The following is a 19114-nucleotide window of genomic DNA, read 5'->3' on the forward strand; positions in this document are numbered from 1 at the left end:
TACAGTGATGTCACTATTGCCTACCTATAGAGAAACACAGACCATGAGTAGGAGCATCCAGAGCTTGCATCCAGCAAGGTTGTGTCGGACAGCCAAGCCCTGAGACATGTCCTGTGGGAGGATTATTTTATTTGTTGGATCAGTCACCAGTCACACATCTTAGAAGATACAGGCACACAGATCTCAGCCTCTCCCTGTCACTTGCCTAGAAGTCCCTTTCAGTTACCAACTTTTATATAAGTGTGCAAAATTTGATATTTCTCTGAAGAGTATCAAGGACAAGGGAGAGAACCCTAGAAGAATTGTGGAGTGAGTGAATGAGTATGGTTTTATGTTTTTAATACTATTCCAACAATAATCAAGTGTAACTGTTCAATTTTGCAAAATATTGATGCCGAATTGGGCGCTGTAAAACTGTTTTTATATCTGTTCAGATGCTGAATTATCATGAAATAAGTCATTAGGGTGACTTGTCGACAGAATATTTCTTTCTCATGTTTAAATGAAAATAGGTTTATCTGGTGAACATGGTCAATGGTCCAACAAATAAGAAAACAATGGTCTTATATAGAAAGCACCAGTGACATGAATCATATATCCTCGCTAGGTTCCAAGTGGTATTACTTTGCAGATAGCAGAGTAGCAGAATGTATCATAGCGATACATGCTTTGCACTATTAAAAGTGTCCATGTGTCCATTGCTTGGAGACAAGCAGGAACTGTGACAGACATACGGCTAGAGGTTCCTGGCTGTCTTTAGTAGGTTCGAGTTGATGCTGCAGCAGCTTGTTCACTTGGTCTATATAAATATGATATTCTATCACCTCTCGATCAGTCTTAGGTTGTACTAAATTTCTTCAAAATGGAATAGTCTTTCAGTTTGTCAATTTTGTCTTCTTGTCTAGAGATGATTATTCTTGCAATGGTACATACTTGTCTAGAAATGATTATTCTTGAAATGGTACATACTTGTTTAGAAATGATTATTCTTGAAATGGTACATACTTGTTTAGAAATGAGTATTCTTGAAATGGTACATACTTGTTTAGAAATGATTATTCTTGAAATGGTACATACTTGTTTAGAAATGATTATTCTTGAAATGGTACATACTTGTTTAGAAATGATTATTCTTGAAATGGTACATACTTGTCTAGAAATGATTATTCTTGAAATGGCACATACTTGTCTAGAAATGATTATTCTTGAAATGGTACATACTTGTTTAGAAATGATTATACTTGAAATGGTACATACTTGTTTAGAAATGATTATTCTTGAAATGGTACATTCATATAATCTTTAGAGAAGTATGTTGTGCTGAATGACGTGACCAACTTGTAGATGTATTCTCTGCCAATGAGATGAAACGACCAGGCACACCTGTATGTGGGATTCAGGGATTCAGCACCAGTATGTTACATGGAGGTTTAGGAGCTGGTACATCGTCCATGTTCAAGGATATATCTTCATTCTATTCTCTCGTGTTTGTTTTGGCAGTGACCTCACCATTTTAAGCTCTCGTATCACCAACTTAGCACGGAATTTCTCTTACACATGTTTGTAATTTGATTCAACTGCTATTTTTAGTGTCATGTAATTTGAATCAGGCACTAAACGATATTAAGGTGATGATTGTAGCGGATGGATCCTGGTTTTTGGAATGGAGATATAATACCCTGGATAATCAAGGATGGAGATAGTTTACAGATATAATGTTTTGAAACTTAGTTTGATTTAACTCGAGGTGGTTTTGCCTTGTGTGTGTGTCTTGAAACTAGACCTTCAGATCCAGGGTTCGGAACAAGAGGGATGTGCACACGACCTATGTCATGCTGTCATCATGGTCATGAACGCTTGATGGGCGTCGAATAATAGGGTGCACATCCCCCAACTCACTCCGGATCCACCAGTGGTGATTCGATTAAGCTGAGGATAATCCTTAAGGTATTAATCACACAGAAGATAATACAAAGTGAATGTACTCCATGTTGTTGGTGAAGTCCCCTCTACCTGCTGTGCTTGTCCACTCTGCAGATATCTCTGAGGAATCCTAAAAGATCAATGTTATGCAATTTGGTGTTGAGCTATATACCTGAAGTGCTTTTTAGCTTGGCAATGATTGAGGCCATGATTGATTGATTTTTAATGTACACCTCTGAGGCATGCATAATCCTGGATTTCTTCCTGATGGTGTTTTAGGTTGAAGCTCTGTGTTTTACTGTAGTGTGGTCACGTTTAGAAGTATGCATCTTCACACATAATGGGGTTAGGTGGGAACAATGGCATGTTTGTGTGTACATTGGTCCCCACACATGTAGCAGCAAACACCTATTGTCACAGATGTAGGAGCAAGCACCTATTGTCACAGATGTAGGAGCAAGCACCTGTTGTCACAGATGTAGCAGCAAGCACCTGTTGTCACAGATGTAGGAGCAAGCACCTGTTGTCACAGATGTATCAGCAAGCACTTGTTGTCACAGATGTTGCAGCTGTTGTCACAGATGTAGCAGCAAGCACATGTCACAGCAGCAGCTGTTGTCACAGATGTAGCAGCAAGCACCTGTGGACACAGCAGCACCTGTTGTCACAGATCTAGCTGCAAGCACCTGTTGCCACAGATGTAGAAGCTGTTATCACAGATGTAGCTCCTTTTGGAACAGAGGTAGCAGCAAGCACCTGTTGTCACAGATGTAGCTATAGCACCTGTTGTCACAGATGTAGAAGCAAGCACCTGTTGTCACAGATGTAGCAGCCAGCACTTGTTGTCACAGATGTTGCAGCTGTTGTCACAGATGTAGCAGCAAGCACATGTCACAGCAGCAGCTGTTGTCAAAGATGTAGCAGCAAGCACCTGTGGACACAGCAGCACCTGTTGTCACAGATGTAGCTGCAAGCACCTGTTGCCACAGATGTAGAAGCTGTTATCACAGATGTAGCTCCTTTTGGAACAGAGGTAGCAGCAAGCACCTGTTGTCACAGATGTAGCTACAGCACCTGTTGTCACAGATGAAGCAGCAAGCACCTGTTGTCACAGACGTAGCAGCAAGCACCTGTTGTCAAAGACGTAGCAGCAAGCACCTGTTGTCACAGATGTAGCCTCACACGTCTCACATACAAGGACTATCTAACTAGGTATTTACCATGGACAGTGTGGTCAAAGAAACAAAGATCATGTGAAGTGTGTAGCCAAATGAACTTTCAATGTCTGTTTGTGCCCATAGTCCCTTCCATCAGTGTAAGATAATATTCTGAAATGAATGTGCCGTAGAATTTGAGGAAACTACTGATAAATGCAGTTATTCATTTTCCTGTATTTTATATTTTTTGTGACAGACTGCCAAGTTTGCATCAGGATTAGCTTCTTTGGTAAATGTGTGATAGATTAGGATCTATGTGATCATTCTTCTATTAGGACCTATATGATCAGTGTTCTATTAGGACATGTCACTCTTCTCAGTATACAACCATGGATATCGCACAGAGTATGATTAGAGAATTAATGGACAAACATTGATGCTGTTGACCAGTTTTTAGTTGTCATAGTTACAGTAAACCTCACTGACAGATACTTAGGATTAGAAGGGTATTAAGTGCAATGTTTAACTGTCTGCATTCAGTCTGTATTTCGTTCTGCATGTTTCTGACATAATACCGGACCTTCCTTGTATGCAGACTGTTCTTACAAGCACCTGCATACAGGCCACATGACACTGGCATGTGAAGAGCAGTTTATTATACATGGAGTCAAACTTAAAGCCTTTGGCTGAAAAAATTAATGCTGTTGATTTGTAGCCAAGACCATTTTGCTTGAAACTGTCATAGAATCAGCTAGGTACTGACCATTTGGTCAGTTGTTAACAGTCTGTGAATCTGTGCATAGATTCAGACTAGGAATCTGATCACCATTTGGTCAGTTGTCAGCAGTCTGTGATTCTTGTGCATAGATTCAGACTAGGAATCTGATCACCATTTGGTCAGTTGTCAGCAGTCTGTGAATCTGTGCATAGATTCAGACTAGGAATCTGATCACCATTTGGTCAGTTGTCAGCAGTCTGTGAATCTGTGCATAGATTCAGACTAGGAATCTGATCACCATTTGGTCAGTTGTCAGCAGTCTGTGAATCTGTGCATAGATTCAGACTAGGAATCTGATCACCATTTGGTCACTTGTTAGCAGTCTATGAATCTCTGTGCATAGATTCAGACTAGGAATCTGATCACCATTTGGTCAGTTGTTAACAGTCTGTGAATCTCTGTGCATAGATTCAGACTAGGAATCTAATCACCATTTGGTCAGTTGTCAGCAGTCTTTGAATTTATATACCATATTTGCTGTAATAAGCACTATAGGCAGTTGGAAAATTTACAACGGGTTCACTTATTACAACCAAATCAACAAACAAATCAATTTGTTTTCTGAAATCGGGTGGTAGTGGAGAAACTTAGTTTAAAAGTCCATGAAACAAAATGTTGCATTTATAATAGTTACTAGGCACTACTATGCACAAGAAAATATGGATTTTCGAGCAAATGTTCAGTCTACTGAGGGGGTGCAGATGAAGATTACTTACAGATAGGTCTATGGAAGCACTTATTGGCGCTGGGTTCTTCGTACAGCGAGTACGGTTCTAGGCTCTGAGATCCCATCAGTGTAGGTCTAAGGAATCACTTATCTTTTACAGTCTAACAAATGTCTTTGTTTTTACCTACTTTGAGACTTTGGGTTTTTAATTCTTTAGATATATGTAACAAATGAGCTATAGTATAATGCCTTTCTCATATTGAGGAGTGTCATTGAAATCCATTGTTAATTGTCTGATGTTTTCAGCATGACATCATTCAGTATCCACATCATGATTCACTGTGTATGTACTGGGACATATATTTCCCATCATCTGTATAAGAGCGTGTGAACTAGTTGGCCCTGTTCTGTAGGACTATGGTATATTAGATCGTGCAGGGCGCTGGGTGACCAAGTAGGGGTTGCAGGTTATATACTGGAGAGGACACAGAAGGACCAAGGGTATGACATTCAACCTCGTCCTGTTGTTTGTTTTATACTATGCACATGATTAATGACAATCTTTCAACTCGTAGATCTGTAGCATGTGGAGTATCCTGGCACATTGAGTTTGGGAAGGTGGCAAAACTAGCAGGGATTTATCTAGGCAATTTGACTAGGAGTCCGAACTAAATGCCCTTGGCAGGCAATTGGTAAAAAATCTTGGTTTTTTTCCAAACGTTCCTATTTTATGAAATTCAGAGAAATTTTGATGTTGAATTTAGAACATTACATTCAATGCAGAAATGTGACAGTAAGCACTAAAACATCTTCCTGCGTATTGGTCTTTATTGGTAATACAAGTCACTTTACAAAGCAGTAACATTAGTCATGTCTGCAGTTGCGTCCATTGGGAAAATTTGGATTCAGTTTCGGAATTGTGGCTGACCTTTGCTTTGAGTGGGCTGAACATGGCCTCGAGCAGGTCCAGGTAGATCCCTGTCTAGTCAGACGTCAAAGGTGCCAAAACTGTGTGTTAATACATTTTTCTATGTGAAATTTTTAAGTAATGGACATGATTATAATTTTCTGTACAAATTATGTGTTCCAAATCTTGTGTCACTTGAAATCAAGATGATGAAATGAGACCACATTTTCAAACTAATCATTTGTTTGTATTTGAACCCATTTTTTTGTTGTTCATGTGGTTTAATAATTGAAGTGAATGTTTACAAAAAGTGCTCCACAGTTGAGATAGAAGCTACTGAGGCTACGTTTACGTCCTTTACATCTGTGTGCCTGGCCGCAATACCTGCAGCTGACTCTCGGGCCAGCACCATGTATTGACCTTGATAGGTTACACATTATCTAAGTTTATATGTTCTATTAATTTATACACATCAGTAATATGATTTAAGCAACATGTTTGATATTTGCCTTTCTGACAAGCGTCTTTGATCAGCATGTCTATTTGTCCTACTTCCTTTTGTTCATACTAGCGCTGTAACGTTGCAAGGGCATCAGCCCCCAGTATCTCCAACCCCCTTTTATTCCATCAGCACATTTTCTTCATCACACGCAGCATGATGTAGAAGACAGTAGGTCTACAGTGTTCATGTTTTAATTCAACACAGCTCTTGCAAGTCCCAACAATTCATTCAAGGCAGTGGAAGGAAAATAGTCTCGGTTCACAGGCAGTGAGGGAGGCATGGTCAGCACCAGGGATCTATTGGCTATGCAGATTTGCATCCCTTTGGATCACCAGGATGTGGGTTGGAGATCCGAGACTCACCCCGACAATGATCAATAGTCCATCAGTAAATACCTGAGCTTAATGTTCACCTCTGTACATACCCATGTCGGCATCAGGTTGGGCTTTCTTCTTGTTCAGCAGACAAACAGTTGTAACTCAAATAAACCCAGCTCCCACGATGAATTCAGAAAATTTTGTGATGTATAGCATCCTTAAAATATGAAAAAATTCACCTGTTTGTGAATAGAATTATCTCTTCAATTTTTTCGTGTGTGTTAAAAAATGAAATGCTATTATGCAGGAGTGTTTACTGATCTAAGACCTGAGAACCAAGAATATTTTATCAATCCTAGTTTGCCATAAGTTTTACAGCAATAATTAGTTATGCCAGAAAATTAATTAACAAAATGTGATATAGTAGTTTCAGGAGTTTGATTCAGTTTGACTCCGGTCATCTTGATTTGCAGGTCAAATTAAGTGCCATAGATTCCACTGTGTTTTCAGGAATTCACTCCTGTAGGGTGAAGTCACCTGTTCTTGTCAATCAGTCTCACACATATCACCTGTAGTAAGAGATGGCCACTTTTCTTTGCATAGTTGAATATTTGTCGTTTGTAAATTGTCTTTGAGATGATCCTGTGTACAGTAAAACCCTGTTTTTCCAGAGTACCTTAGCCAGTGGAATTGTGTGGAAGAACCTTCAGGATTAACCGATGTCTGGGAAGCATTGTCCTGGTGTCAGTTGACAGTATGCTGCAGGGTTGTGGACTGACAGGGTTTTGCTGTATATTCATATATTTGTTTAGTTGTAGATGTTTGCCTCTACTTGTTAAAATAGAAGTGTGCATATTGTGTGTTCAGACTGGTCTTTTTGTCGCTGTATCATGTTAAAGTGTGCAGTTGAATTGGGTAGCTAATCAGAGTTACTTCCCTTTGGAAACTCAGAATCTATTGACCCTGTGGTCTTTGTGCCGCAACTCGCAGTACATAGTTACTGCCCTTGGCCTTATCAGGCTAGATAGTCAGCGTTAGAAATTTAAATGGTTAATTTTTTTAATTACATGCTTGAAAGGCTTTTAGAAGTTGGAAGAACACATAGACTTTTTATAGATAACAACTTCTTTATTCATTGCTATGACTTTTCAGGGCTACTTCTTGTCCCTTCATATTTAGATTATCCGAAATAACCTTTTGATATGATGACAAGGTTTTAATGTATAGAAAGACAAATACTGACACACAATATGACTTTTCTATTTGAAAAGTGGTTTAATCAACTGAATGATGCAAAATTGTTTATATTTATCAGCATATATTTTTTTGTGATGTAGATTATGCATGTGTTGTATACATGTTTAATATACCAGATGTTTTAATGTTTCTATCCACTGTCAGCAACCTTTTCCACAAGTGCTAGCTGGGGGTTGACTTGTCATAATCTGCACCAGGTAGACTGTGTGAAGTCTGCACCGGATTGACTGTTTTCTGTGGAGGACTGTTGCCTGTTGTAGGGCCTGTAAGTCTTGCATAGTCCCGTGACCTACTTACGGGCGCTATTGGCCTATTTGATAGGCACATTGGTGATTTTTGTTGCTTTTTTTATCAAGTATCTATCTCACAGATAGACAGACACCTTTTAATCCTTTCCCCAATAAGAACCAGTTGGTCCGTGACACTCATATCTTTTTGCTATTGTGTGCCAGAAGCTGGAAGCTGAGGAGGCTGTGCCATTCCAAATGGTTCATATACATAGAACATTCTCAATACAAGTGACCTCATATTATTATTATCATTATTATTATTATTATTATAATCATCAGTGATTAAGATAAAGATATTGTCTGCAGTATTAACTAGTCAGAAATTTGTTTTTATTTTTCTCTGCATTTGAAAGATGCCTAATTCCACAACAATGGGCTTATTTCTTTAAAAGGTCGCTTGCTTTTCAGAACTCATGATTAGAGAGTTGACACTGCATCATTATATAACTTTAGGAGCATCACGACACAAGAAAATCCTGCCAATCACTTCAGCTAGAAATCCTAGCATACTGGCTTCACCATTGCAAATAAAGGTTCCAATATTGCAATATTGGCCCCGTCGTCTCCATGCTGCAGCTGGCTATACAGAGTTACTGTCCTTGGGAAACTCAGACTCTATTGGCCCTGTGGTCTCCATGCTGCGGCTGGCTATACAGAGTTACTGTCCTTGGGAAACTCAGACTCTATTGGCCCCGTCGTCTCCATGCTGCGGCTGGCTATACAGAGTTACTGTCCTTGGGAAACTCAGACTCTATTGGCCCCGTCGTCTCCATGCTGCAGCTGGCTATACAGAGTTACTGTCCTTGGGAAACTCAGACTCTATTGGCCCTGTGGTCTCCATGCTGCAGCTGGCTATACAGAGTTACTGTCCTTGGGAAACTCAGACTCTATTGGCCCTGTGGTCTCCATGCTGCAGCTGGCTATACAGAGTTACTGTCCTTGGGAAACTCGGACTCTATTCGCCCTGTGTTCTCCATGCTGCAGCTGGCTATACAGAGTTACTGTCCTTGGGAAACTCAGACTCTATTGGCCCTGTGGTCTCCATGCTGCAGCTATACAGAGTTACTGCCCCTGGGAAACTCAGACTCTATTGGCCCTGTGGTCTCCATGCTGCAGCTGGCAGTACAGAGTTACTGTCCTTGGGAAACTCAGACTCTATTGGCCCTGTGGTCTCCATGCTGCAGCTGGCTATACAGAGTTACTGTCCTTGGGAAACTCAGACTCTATTGGCCCTGTGGTCTCCATGCTGCAGCTGGCAGTACAGAGTTACTGTCCTTGGGAAACTCAGACTCTAATGGCCCTGTGGTCTCCATGCTGCAGCTGGCTATACAGAGTTACTGTCCTTGGGAAACTCAGACTCTATTGGCCCTGTGGTCTCCATGCTGCAGCTGGCTATACAGAGTTACTGTCCTTGGGAAACTCAGACTCTATTGGCCCTGTGGTCTCCATGCTGCAGCTGGCTATACAGAGTTACTGCCCCTGGCCTTATCAGGCTTTTTAGTGTTAGGTTTTGATACTTCCGTAGGTTTTAATGGAGACTGCTTAAAGAAGCACAAGCCCTGCACCCACCACCTGCCTTGCTTCCTTGGTCACCTACTGACACCTCTTCAGTTCTCAGCTTCCATGGTCATGCTAGGTCTTTTGCGTCTCATTTCTACCAGGACCTTTTCTCTCTCATGCTTCAGTTTTGTTTTTCTAATTCCTGTACACACCAAGGGGAGGTAACTGTCACTACATGACAACATATATTCATGTAATTGTGGCCCCACCCGTTCTGTACACCGAACTCAAACCTAAAAGTGTTTTGAAGTTGTATAACACAATTATGAGAAACAACACCTTGTTGTTTTGGTGTGCCATTTTGGAAAATATTTATTCAGGTAACATGTTGAATATTATACCAAAATACTTCCCATTACTAATTGTTTGACAGGAGTCTGTGAGCTTTGGATCAATGTTTATGTCAGTTAATTGAATAATGTCTGTCAAAGTGTGTTTTGAGATTCAATTGGTCTGATTTGGATTCCAAGGTGTGAAAAGTTGTTTCCTGGTTTACGTATCGCATGCTTGATTAATAAGGACTTCTCCCTTTCTCTAATGATATGCACTGATTTCTGTGGCATTTATCAAGGTAAAGCATTCTCGAGAGATAAATATATAAGAAATTATTATCATTATTAATTATAAATACTTGCCAGCTTGCTGTCTGACAAAGATCTGATCATTACTGTCATTATTTAATGCCTTGTCCTTCATTGCCAATGTTGTTAATTTATTGAATACTACATTTTAATATAAGAATTAAACTCTTTTGTTCCATTACTTGTCTTTGTGCTATTCTTACTAATGCCAGGAAACAGAGTATGTTCCGTGCAACTTGTTGCTGATGAGGCAATTCTGGATGTGTGGTCAGGCTGGGATGTGTAGGGTGTGTGGTCAGGCTGGGATGTGTGGGGTGTGTGGTCAGGCTGGGATGTGTGGGGTGTGTGGTCAGGCTGGGGTGTGTGGGGTGTGTGGTCAGGCTGGGGTGTGTGGTCAGGCTGGGATGTGTGGTCAGGCTGGGGTGTGTGGCCAGGCTGGGGTGTGTGGTCAGACTGGGATGTGTGGTCAGGCTGGGATGTGTGGTCAGGCTGGGGTGTGTGGTCAGGCTGGGATGTGTGGTCAGGCTGGGATGTGTGGTCAGGCTGGGATGTGTGGTCAGGCTGGGATGTGCGATCAGGCTTGGGTGTGTGGTCAGGCTGGGATGTGCGGTCAGGCTGGGATGTGCGGCCAGGCTGGGATGTGCGGCCAGGCTGGGATGTGCGGTCAGGCTGGGATGTGCGGTCAGGCTGGGATGTGCGGTCAGGCTGGGATGTGTGGTCAGGCTGGGATGTGCGGCCAGGCAGGGGATGTGCGGTCAGGCTGGGATGTGCGGCCAGGCTGGGATGTGCGGTCAGGCTGGGATGTGCGGTCAGGCTGGGATGTGTGGTCAGGCTGGGATGTGTGGTCAGGCTGGGATGTGAGGTCAGGCTGGGGTGTGTGGGGTGTGTGGCCAGGCTGGGGTGTGTGGTCAGGCTGGGGTGTGTGGTCAGGCTGGGATGTGTGGTCAGGCTGGGATGTGTGGTCAGGCTGGGGTGTGTGGCCAGGCTGGGATGTGTGGTCAGGCTGGGGTGTGTGGGATGTGTGGTCAGGCTGGGGTGTGTGGTCAGGCTGGGGTGTGTGGCCAGGCAGGGATGTGCGGTCAGGCTGGGATGTGTGGTCAGGCTGGGATGTGTGGTCAGGCTGGGGTGTGTGGTCAGGCTGGGATGTGTGGTCAGGCTGGGGTGTGTGGGGTGTGTGGCCAGGCTGGGGTGTGTGGTCAGGCTGGGGTGTGTGGTCAGGCTGGGGTGTGTGGGATGTGTGGCCAGGCTGGGGTGTGAGGTCAGGCTGGGATGTGTGGCCAGGCTGGGGTGTGTGGTCAGGCTGGGGTGTGTGGTCAGGCTGGGGTGTGTGGTCAGGCTGGGATGTGTGGCCAGGCTGGGTTGTGTGGTCAGGCTGGGATGTCGGGCAGGCTGGGATGTGTGGTCAGGCTGGGATGTGCGGTCAGGCTGGGGTGTGTGGCCAGGCTGGGATGTGTGGTCAGGCTGGGATGTGTGGCCAGGCTGGGGTGTGTGGTCAGGCTGGGATGTGTGGCCAGGCTGGGATGTGTGGGATGTGTGGGATGTGCGGTCAGGCTGGGATGTGTGGTCAGGCTGGGATGTGTGGCCAGCCTGGGGTGTGTGGTCAGACTGGGATGTGTGGCCAGAAATCCCTTCTACTAGAAGATATTAGGACCCCTCGTTTCTTCCCCATGTAGAATCTATCCGTGGTATTATCGGCACTTTTAACGGAACCTTACGAACCCATGGTGAAGGCTACCCAACTTAAAAAAGCCAGGAAAACATTGTTTCTGCTAGCCATGGATACAGCAGCAAGAGTTTTGGAGTTACATGCCTTAGACTATTCTAGTCTTACCAATAATCAACATTGGACTTCTATAACTATAAAATCGCTCCCAGAATTCGTAGCCAAGAACCAATCTACCACAATGGGACCGTTGGGCCAAAGACACTATACAATCTCGGCATAGGGACCAACAGTTGATCAACCAGACAGACTCTTATGTCCAATCAGAGCTCTCAAGTTCTTTCTCTCGGCTACAGACCCGCATAGACGCCATCGAAGGAGAATATTTCTATCCTCTAAGACCATTTCGAACAAGGATATCACAAAGGCTAGATGGATAAAGTACACCCTTGATTACTCTGCTTATTAGGTGTAAGATGGATTAGAAGCACCTTAATGTCATCTAACACCGTTGACAGGAAGTGACAGCGAAACCTGAAAGTTACGTCAGCACCGGAAATAGCTGAACAAAGACCTAACCAGGGAATGGCGATTTTGGGGTAGAAATAGACCTAAAGAGGCGTCATTACCAAAAGAGGAAGTAACATACCGGTAACGTCATAAGGAATTGACATAACCACTGGTATTATAGTTCACTAATCCAGGTTTATTATGATCAAAACCAGCAAACATAGTGGTAAAACTAGTGATAATATCACATATTTGACTAATTAATGACATAGTTTCTGATTTTTAAGTCCTCAGGGGGAATTTCAGAGGAAAATTATCTTAGTTATATTAGAATCAGGACATGATTTTCAGAAGAGGATTTCTGTCAATTACACAGGGAGTTACTAGAGGCAGATCCCACCGGGATATATTCTGGCAGATATGTAATAGAGGTAGGAGTTTCGTAAGAATTATCATCAATAGTTATCATCGTTAACAATTCTAAGTATGCTACCACTATTACATTCGAATTACTCCCTCCCACCTAGCAAATTCATCTACCTTTAGCAGGAGATGAGGGGAAAAAGTGATAAGGCCGCCATTGTGACGTCATGGCGTGGGAAGTTACGAGACTACTTGGCGGCAACTAATTGTGCATAATTGACAGTGAAGGGGACATCTGTTGAAAATCTGAAAATTATTATTGGTGTGAATGAAGCCAAAATACAGGATTTATGGCTGATATGTAATAGAGGTAGTATTCTTACAATAATTTATAATGATAACTATTCGATATATGCTTATAACGAACAACTGTTATAACAAACTAAAATTAGTGGTTCCTTTGAGTTCGTTATAACCGTAGTTTACTGTATTACTAGGATCTGTACATCGAACTTTAGTGAGTGACTTCAGATTTTATGTCGCATAAGCATTTTTTCAGTGAGTGAGTGAGTGAGTTGGGTAAAACGCGGATTTGAACAGTATTCCTTTTGTATCAAGACCTGTCAACTTAATGTGGGAGGAAATCCAGACATGATGCATGGTTCAGACGTTTATCACTTTGAAACCTAGAAACATAATCAGAACGAATTGAGATTCGTACCTGGTTTCTGGCTTTCTCTGCACATCGAGGAGCAAGGTAGACCTAGTTCCCAATGTATATTCTCATATGATTATCATTTAAACCTATTGGACAGAAACGAAGTATACCAAGGGTGGTGTGGTGTGTGTGTCTTCGTGAACTATCATTACAATAAGAAATATAACAACTGGCTTCACCACGTATGAGTTAACTGAAGTTTCAACAGTCCAAAGTAAACTATGAACATCGATGCTTGCCACCCTCTAACATATGTCACAGCGACCCACGAAGATCCGGGTTAGAATAGGTAGGTAAAAGACGACTAACGGGATCGGGTGGTAAGGCTCGCTGACATGGATGATGCATGTCAACGCACCCACATTGCGTTGATCAATGCTCATGATGTCAATCACTGTATTGTCTGGTCCAGACTCAATTATTTACAGCGCGCCGTCATAAAGCTTGACGATAGTGCGACGTTAACAACAAACAAAACACACACACACAGAGGGAACACATTCACATGTTCACTGGTTTGTTGTCCAGCCCCCTGTTCAATATAGCCCAGCTACATGACGGCGGTCTGTAAATAATCCTGCCCGGATCTCTCAACCATTTATATGACCCACCGCGTCCGGTACGGTCCAAGGCTAACCCGCAAACCCAGCGAGAATAGTTCCTAGGACTTTGTAAACAAAGAAAATGAACATTATTTTACGTGGTAACAAATCATTTATACAGATAGTGCAAACAGTGGCAAACAGAAATGTGCCTTAAGCTTAAAAAGGAAGAACTGTTTTAATTCAATTGCTTGTTAAAGTAAGGTCCTCGACCTTGGTCAAGTAGTGACTTTGCTTCAGAGTTCAGACATGATATTTGTAAGGATGACAACTTCAGTATAGACCCTTATACATATGTCAAGCAAGAGTGAAGTAAGACAGCACAGTACAGACTTATATACGTCTAGTAAGGATTAACACCAACAATATGAGGGAATTCATGGCAGGGATTAACAACAAAAAAGGATAATGACTGATAAAGTGACATCATACAATATCAAAAGACCATCATCTAATAGTGGTGCCAAAGTCACGGAACACAAAACATATGGCGATATGTCATTTCAACATGCTGGCCCATTGCTATTGAACAATCTGCCACAAGAAATCAGAAAAACAAAATCTGACAAGCTTTAAAAAGAAATTCAAAACCAGTCTCTTCAAGAGAGCCTTTGACTTGGTCAATCATGGTCTAAGTGTCTTTGAGCAGTTGTTAATTTGAAAATGCGCTATTCAAATCCTTAATTTAATTAATTTTAATAGAGAAGAAGTCATACATGAAACTAGCTTGTCTTAACTGTTACTTACCAACTTCTAGAAGTGCCAATCAAAGAGTCTCTAACAGAACACGAAAAGGGAAAGTCACATTTGAGAACGGAAATCAGACACTCTATCATGATTTTTTGGGCTTTAATACTGTTTTCCTAATGTTGGTACTTCTGGTTGAGACAGCGACGATGGGCGGTAGTCGTTGATGACAGTCAACAAACAGAGTTGGGGACCAGGCTTGGTGTCTGGATGCAGATAGCTGATGATACACCGACTACGTTTCAGTTCTTGACTTGGCTGCTGACTGAAAAAGGCTTTTGAAGTCATGGTCCGGCACAATTCACTTGACGAGAGTGTAAACACTCCTGGATGGGCGCTGTTTTCACGGTGTCAGTTTCCCAGTTACAGCTACTACCACCAAGGACCACCTCCTAATGTCTCAGAACGTGTCGTGTCCTTGTCGTGTCCTTGTCGTTACCCTGTCGGGTCCTTGTCGTGTCCTTGTCGTTTCCCTGTCGGGGCCTTGTCGGGGCCTTGTCGTGTCCTTGTCGTTTCCCTGTCGGGGCCTTGTCGGGGCCTTGTCGTGTCCTTGTCGTTTCCTTGTCGTTTCCCTGTCGGGTCCTTGTCGTGCCCTTGTGTGTTACATGGTTATAAGATGGACCAAGGCTAAGCAACGCACACATTCCTAGTTTTACACTGATGAAGAATATTGTCTTGAAACGCACTATATCCCAAGCCAGAGACTGTACACTGCTTTCAAGAACAGGACTGTAGATTCTACACTGGTCTATTGAATGACACAGTCTTTTCCGATTCTGTTTCCGTCTGAAACAAAGTGTGTTTCTATAGCAACATTTTGAAAAATATGGATCTGCCGGCATAATGATTAAACATTCCTTTCTGATCTTTGTTTTTTGTTAGTGAAATTAATAATTGATCAGGCATAGCTGCGACATTGAGAATTACAATGAAAACAATGAAAACCTTATATCTCTTAATCAGTTTTTCACACGATTGTAACCGAGTATAGACACGTATCAAGTGATTGGTATGACGAGCGACGACCCACGCCGTCGATAAACGATGAGTGAGTGAGTCAATATGGATTTATGCCGCTTTTAGCCATATTCTAGCATTATCACGGCGGGGGACACCAGAAATGGGCTTCACACAATGTACCCATGTCGGGAATGGAACCCAGGTCTTCGGCGTGACGAGCGAACGCTTTAACCACTGGGCTACCCGACCGCCCCTGATAAACGATGACATGCACTCAGCCAAGTCACTGAGCCTGACGACCCTGTCCATTTAGCATTATAAGCAGGTTGCTGTGGACCTGTTCTCATAATCATCACGGGACTCACATGCCAATTGGATATAGGTCTTGTTTGGGACCGACTATGTGATATATTCTTTTTAAAAATATCTTGCACAATGTTTTGTGGCAGACAATATTTTCATTTCAACAGAAGCGTCTTTTTCCAGCTTTTTCTGGGTCGATTTATTTTTTGGGATAAAATCCCAAGCCCCCTGAAAAACAAATGGCAGGTCACTTTAAAAGAAATTCACAAAATAATCACAAAATAATTTTTCTTCATATTTGTTGAGTACCAGCGGCATGAATCTCCATGAACTAGCTTCGAATTAATGAATTACATATGTGAATCATTGACCTATTGGCCTACTGAAGGTATACATACAGTATTAAGACCACCCCCCCCCTCCCCCCCCCCCACACACACACACGTCTCCCTCAGACGCACACACACACACCCTCCTGGTTTTTAGAATGAGAAAAAATTGCCCCTACAACCACCCATCCACGCTCGTTTTAAATATCCGGGATCGTGTATTGAGTTAAACAGGAAACTAAGCAGCATGGCCACCGTGTTGGTATTTGAAACTAACCTTCGGTGACCTTCCTCGTTACGTCTCTCCCGCATGCGCCGCACGTCCTGACGCCGACACAGCACTTCCGGCACGTCTCTTTGTGGCCACAGGGAAGGTAGATGGCGTTAGCGCGGACGTCCATACATTTGCAGCACAGCTTAGGGCCTCGGTCGTCTGACCTCATTGTGACCTGCTGTGAACTCATTGTGACCTGCTGTGAACTCATTGTGACCTGCGGTGATGCCTGACCAACCGAAGAGCTGGAAGAGAAATCTTTCTTGTACAACGAATGTTTCCTAGGAGAAGTTGCCTGAAGAATCTGGTGATCCTTGTTCGTAACCCTGACGGCAGCGACGGAGTACATATCTGGCGGATCGCGCGTATGTTATAACGACTCTTAAGGTCCACTGTCGTTAATATTACTGAAGTTTGTAACTCACTCAGTTACGTGCCCTTTGTGCTCCACACGTTTATGAATACAGTAAACTACGGTTATAACGAACACGCTTATAACGAACTGACGGATATAACGAACTTACTTTTTTGATCCCGTCTATTTGCTGTAGTTATGCTGTATATATGCTTATAACGAACTACGGTTATAACGAACTAAAATTAGTAGTCCCTTTGAGTTCGTTATAACCGTAGTTTACTGTATAGGGCTCTGGAATATTCCAGCAGTACTTAGGGCCTTAAACTTTGTGCTAAGATTGCTTTATACCGCTTGACCGAGATCGGAAGGCGCAACTGTAGTTAGTGAGTGAATGTGGTTTAACGCAGTCTTGTGGAGTATTTAGTGATATCCCTGGAGTGTCATTTAAAAGGGCTAGAACATTTAGTCATGGAAATTCGTTTTTTAAAGCCAGTCAATAGGATTAGTGGAAACTTTATTTTAGCTGGTCCTGCTTGAACGAGACAAACGATTTTCACTATATTACATTTTCTGCCAGTTCTATTTCGTTACAGTTCGTAGCAAATTGAGATCTGGTTTAGAATTACAGCCCTCAATTGCTTCTGGTCTGGGAGGACAAACACAATCTCATTAAAATCGGATTTTAACCCTCGCTACCGACGAACAAAGATCTGAGGACTCCCATTACAGCTCACGTCAGAACGACCTTTCGCCAACTTTGACCAACCAATAAAATAGCCACCAAGGAGTCGCCAGTAGCCAATCAGAAAGAAGCTTTTCGAGCCTTAAGGAAGTCATTTCAAATTGACGACTTCAATTCCAGACTATACCTAAAAAACTATTTTGACAAAGTTTCGATTCATAATTTGAAAACTGAAAAAGGGAAAATTGTGTTTTTTGTGTGTTGTTTAACGCCGCACTCAGCAATATTCCAGCTATATGACGGCGGTCTGTAAATAATCGAGTCTGGACCAGACAATCCAGAGATTGACATCATGAGCATCGATCATCATCCACGCATTTGGGATATGATGACATGCATCAAACAAGTAAGCGAGTCTGAACACCTAGTCCCGTTAGTCGCCTCTTACGCCGTTAGTAGGTGAAAACCTTTTCTAGCCCGGATCTTCACGGGTCCAGAAAATTGTAACATGTCTATAGATGACCGAGATTGTATGGCAGTACTTCAGACGGGCTCTTCCGTTTCCAAGCAAGGCAGCTGAAACAATCGAGCGTCAGGCTCGGTGACTTGGTTTATTGTGCGTCATGGTACCCTTAAGGAATAGATCGTTCCTCATAACATCAATCACGGGATTGTCTGGTCCAGATGCGATTATTTACATGCCGCTGTCATATGGCGGGAATATTGCCGAGTGCGGCGTTAAACAACATTAAACAAATGGAGGAAACCGCGGGTTGCGGGCGTCACACGCACCTTGTCTGGCTGAAGGAACGAACTGCTTGTTTGATCTTCTCACTCCGACATATGTCCATAGGCGTCTGGTCACTGTTGTTCTTCGCGGTCAGATCTGCCTGGTGTTGCAGGAGGTAACAGGCAATGCGCACTCGGCTTTCTTCGTCAACCTTCGGAGGCTGTCCAACCAACATCCGCAACTGGAATCATAAATAGCACGGTGGGAAGACTCTCGGTGACCTGCGCACAACAACACGATCAAGCATCCCCTCCGACTAATTGATATTCTACGTCGGGCCTGGGATTTGTTTAAAAAAATAAAATAAGGAAAACTGTTTTGAGCCGTAAATGCTGAACAAATAATGTAGTATGTTATATGTGAAACTAATTGTCGTCGTTGCTGGAATATTTCTACACAGCGGCGTAAAACAACACGAACAGAGCCCTGAAGGAGTCACCAAATTGCAGCGGCGAATATAGGATTCGAATCTACGATCAGTGGATCCTTGAGAGGCAATAAGGGACGTAACTCCTCACAGTACATTTAATCGCTTTCATCTCTATGCCACGTGATATACACGTACACGATCTTCTCCAAGATTGCTACCTATTCCCTTATTTTCCTCTGTCAGTATATACCGGCTTCGTGGTCTAGTGGTAGAGCGTCCGCCCGGAGAGCGGAAAGTCCGGGGTTCGATTCCCGGCTGCGTCATACCAAAAGACGTTAAAAGATGGTACCTGTTGTTACCCTGTCTGGCGCTCGGCATTAAGGGGTTAAACAAGGACTGGTTGGCTCGGAGTCAGTATACTGTGTCTGAGTGGGGTATTCATGTTAAAGTGCGGCATGGTATCTCAGTGAGCTAGCACTATAAATCGGCATCAGTCCGGACTAGTA

At 42.8% G+C, this 19114-nt stretch overlaps 1 protein-coding gene across 2 annotated transcripts in view; it reads right to left on the reverse strand.

Annotated features, from left to right (window-relative positions):
• Positions 1-13899: 13899 nt before the first annotated feature.
• LOC139471149 (E3 ubiquitin-protein ligase MIB2-like) overlaps positions 13900-19114 on the reverse strand; it is a 42804-nt gene continuing 37589 nt past the window's right edge. For both annotated transcript variants that reach the window (XM_071253413.1, XM_071253414.1), the window contains exons 17-19: positions 18241-18419; positions 16412-16653; positions 13900-15328 (exon numbers count right to left, since the gene is read on the reverse strand). In XM_071253413.1, the coding sequence (XP_071109514.1) occupies positions 15291-15328; positions 16412-16653; positions 18241-18419 (459 nt within the window). In that variant the 3' untranslated portion in view covers positions 13900-15290. The remainder of the gene's footprint in view (positions 15329-16411; positions 16654-18240; positions 18420-19114) is intronic.

Source organism: Haliotis cracherodii, unplaced genomic scaffold (assembly GCF_022045235.1).
Source record: "Haliotis cracherodii isolate W230 unplaced genomic scaffold, xgHalCrac1.p SCAF_22, whole genome shotgun sequence".
NCBI lineage: Eukaryota > Metazoa > Mollusca > Gastropoda > Lepetellida > Haliotidae > Haliotis > Haliotis cracherodii.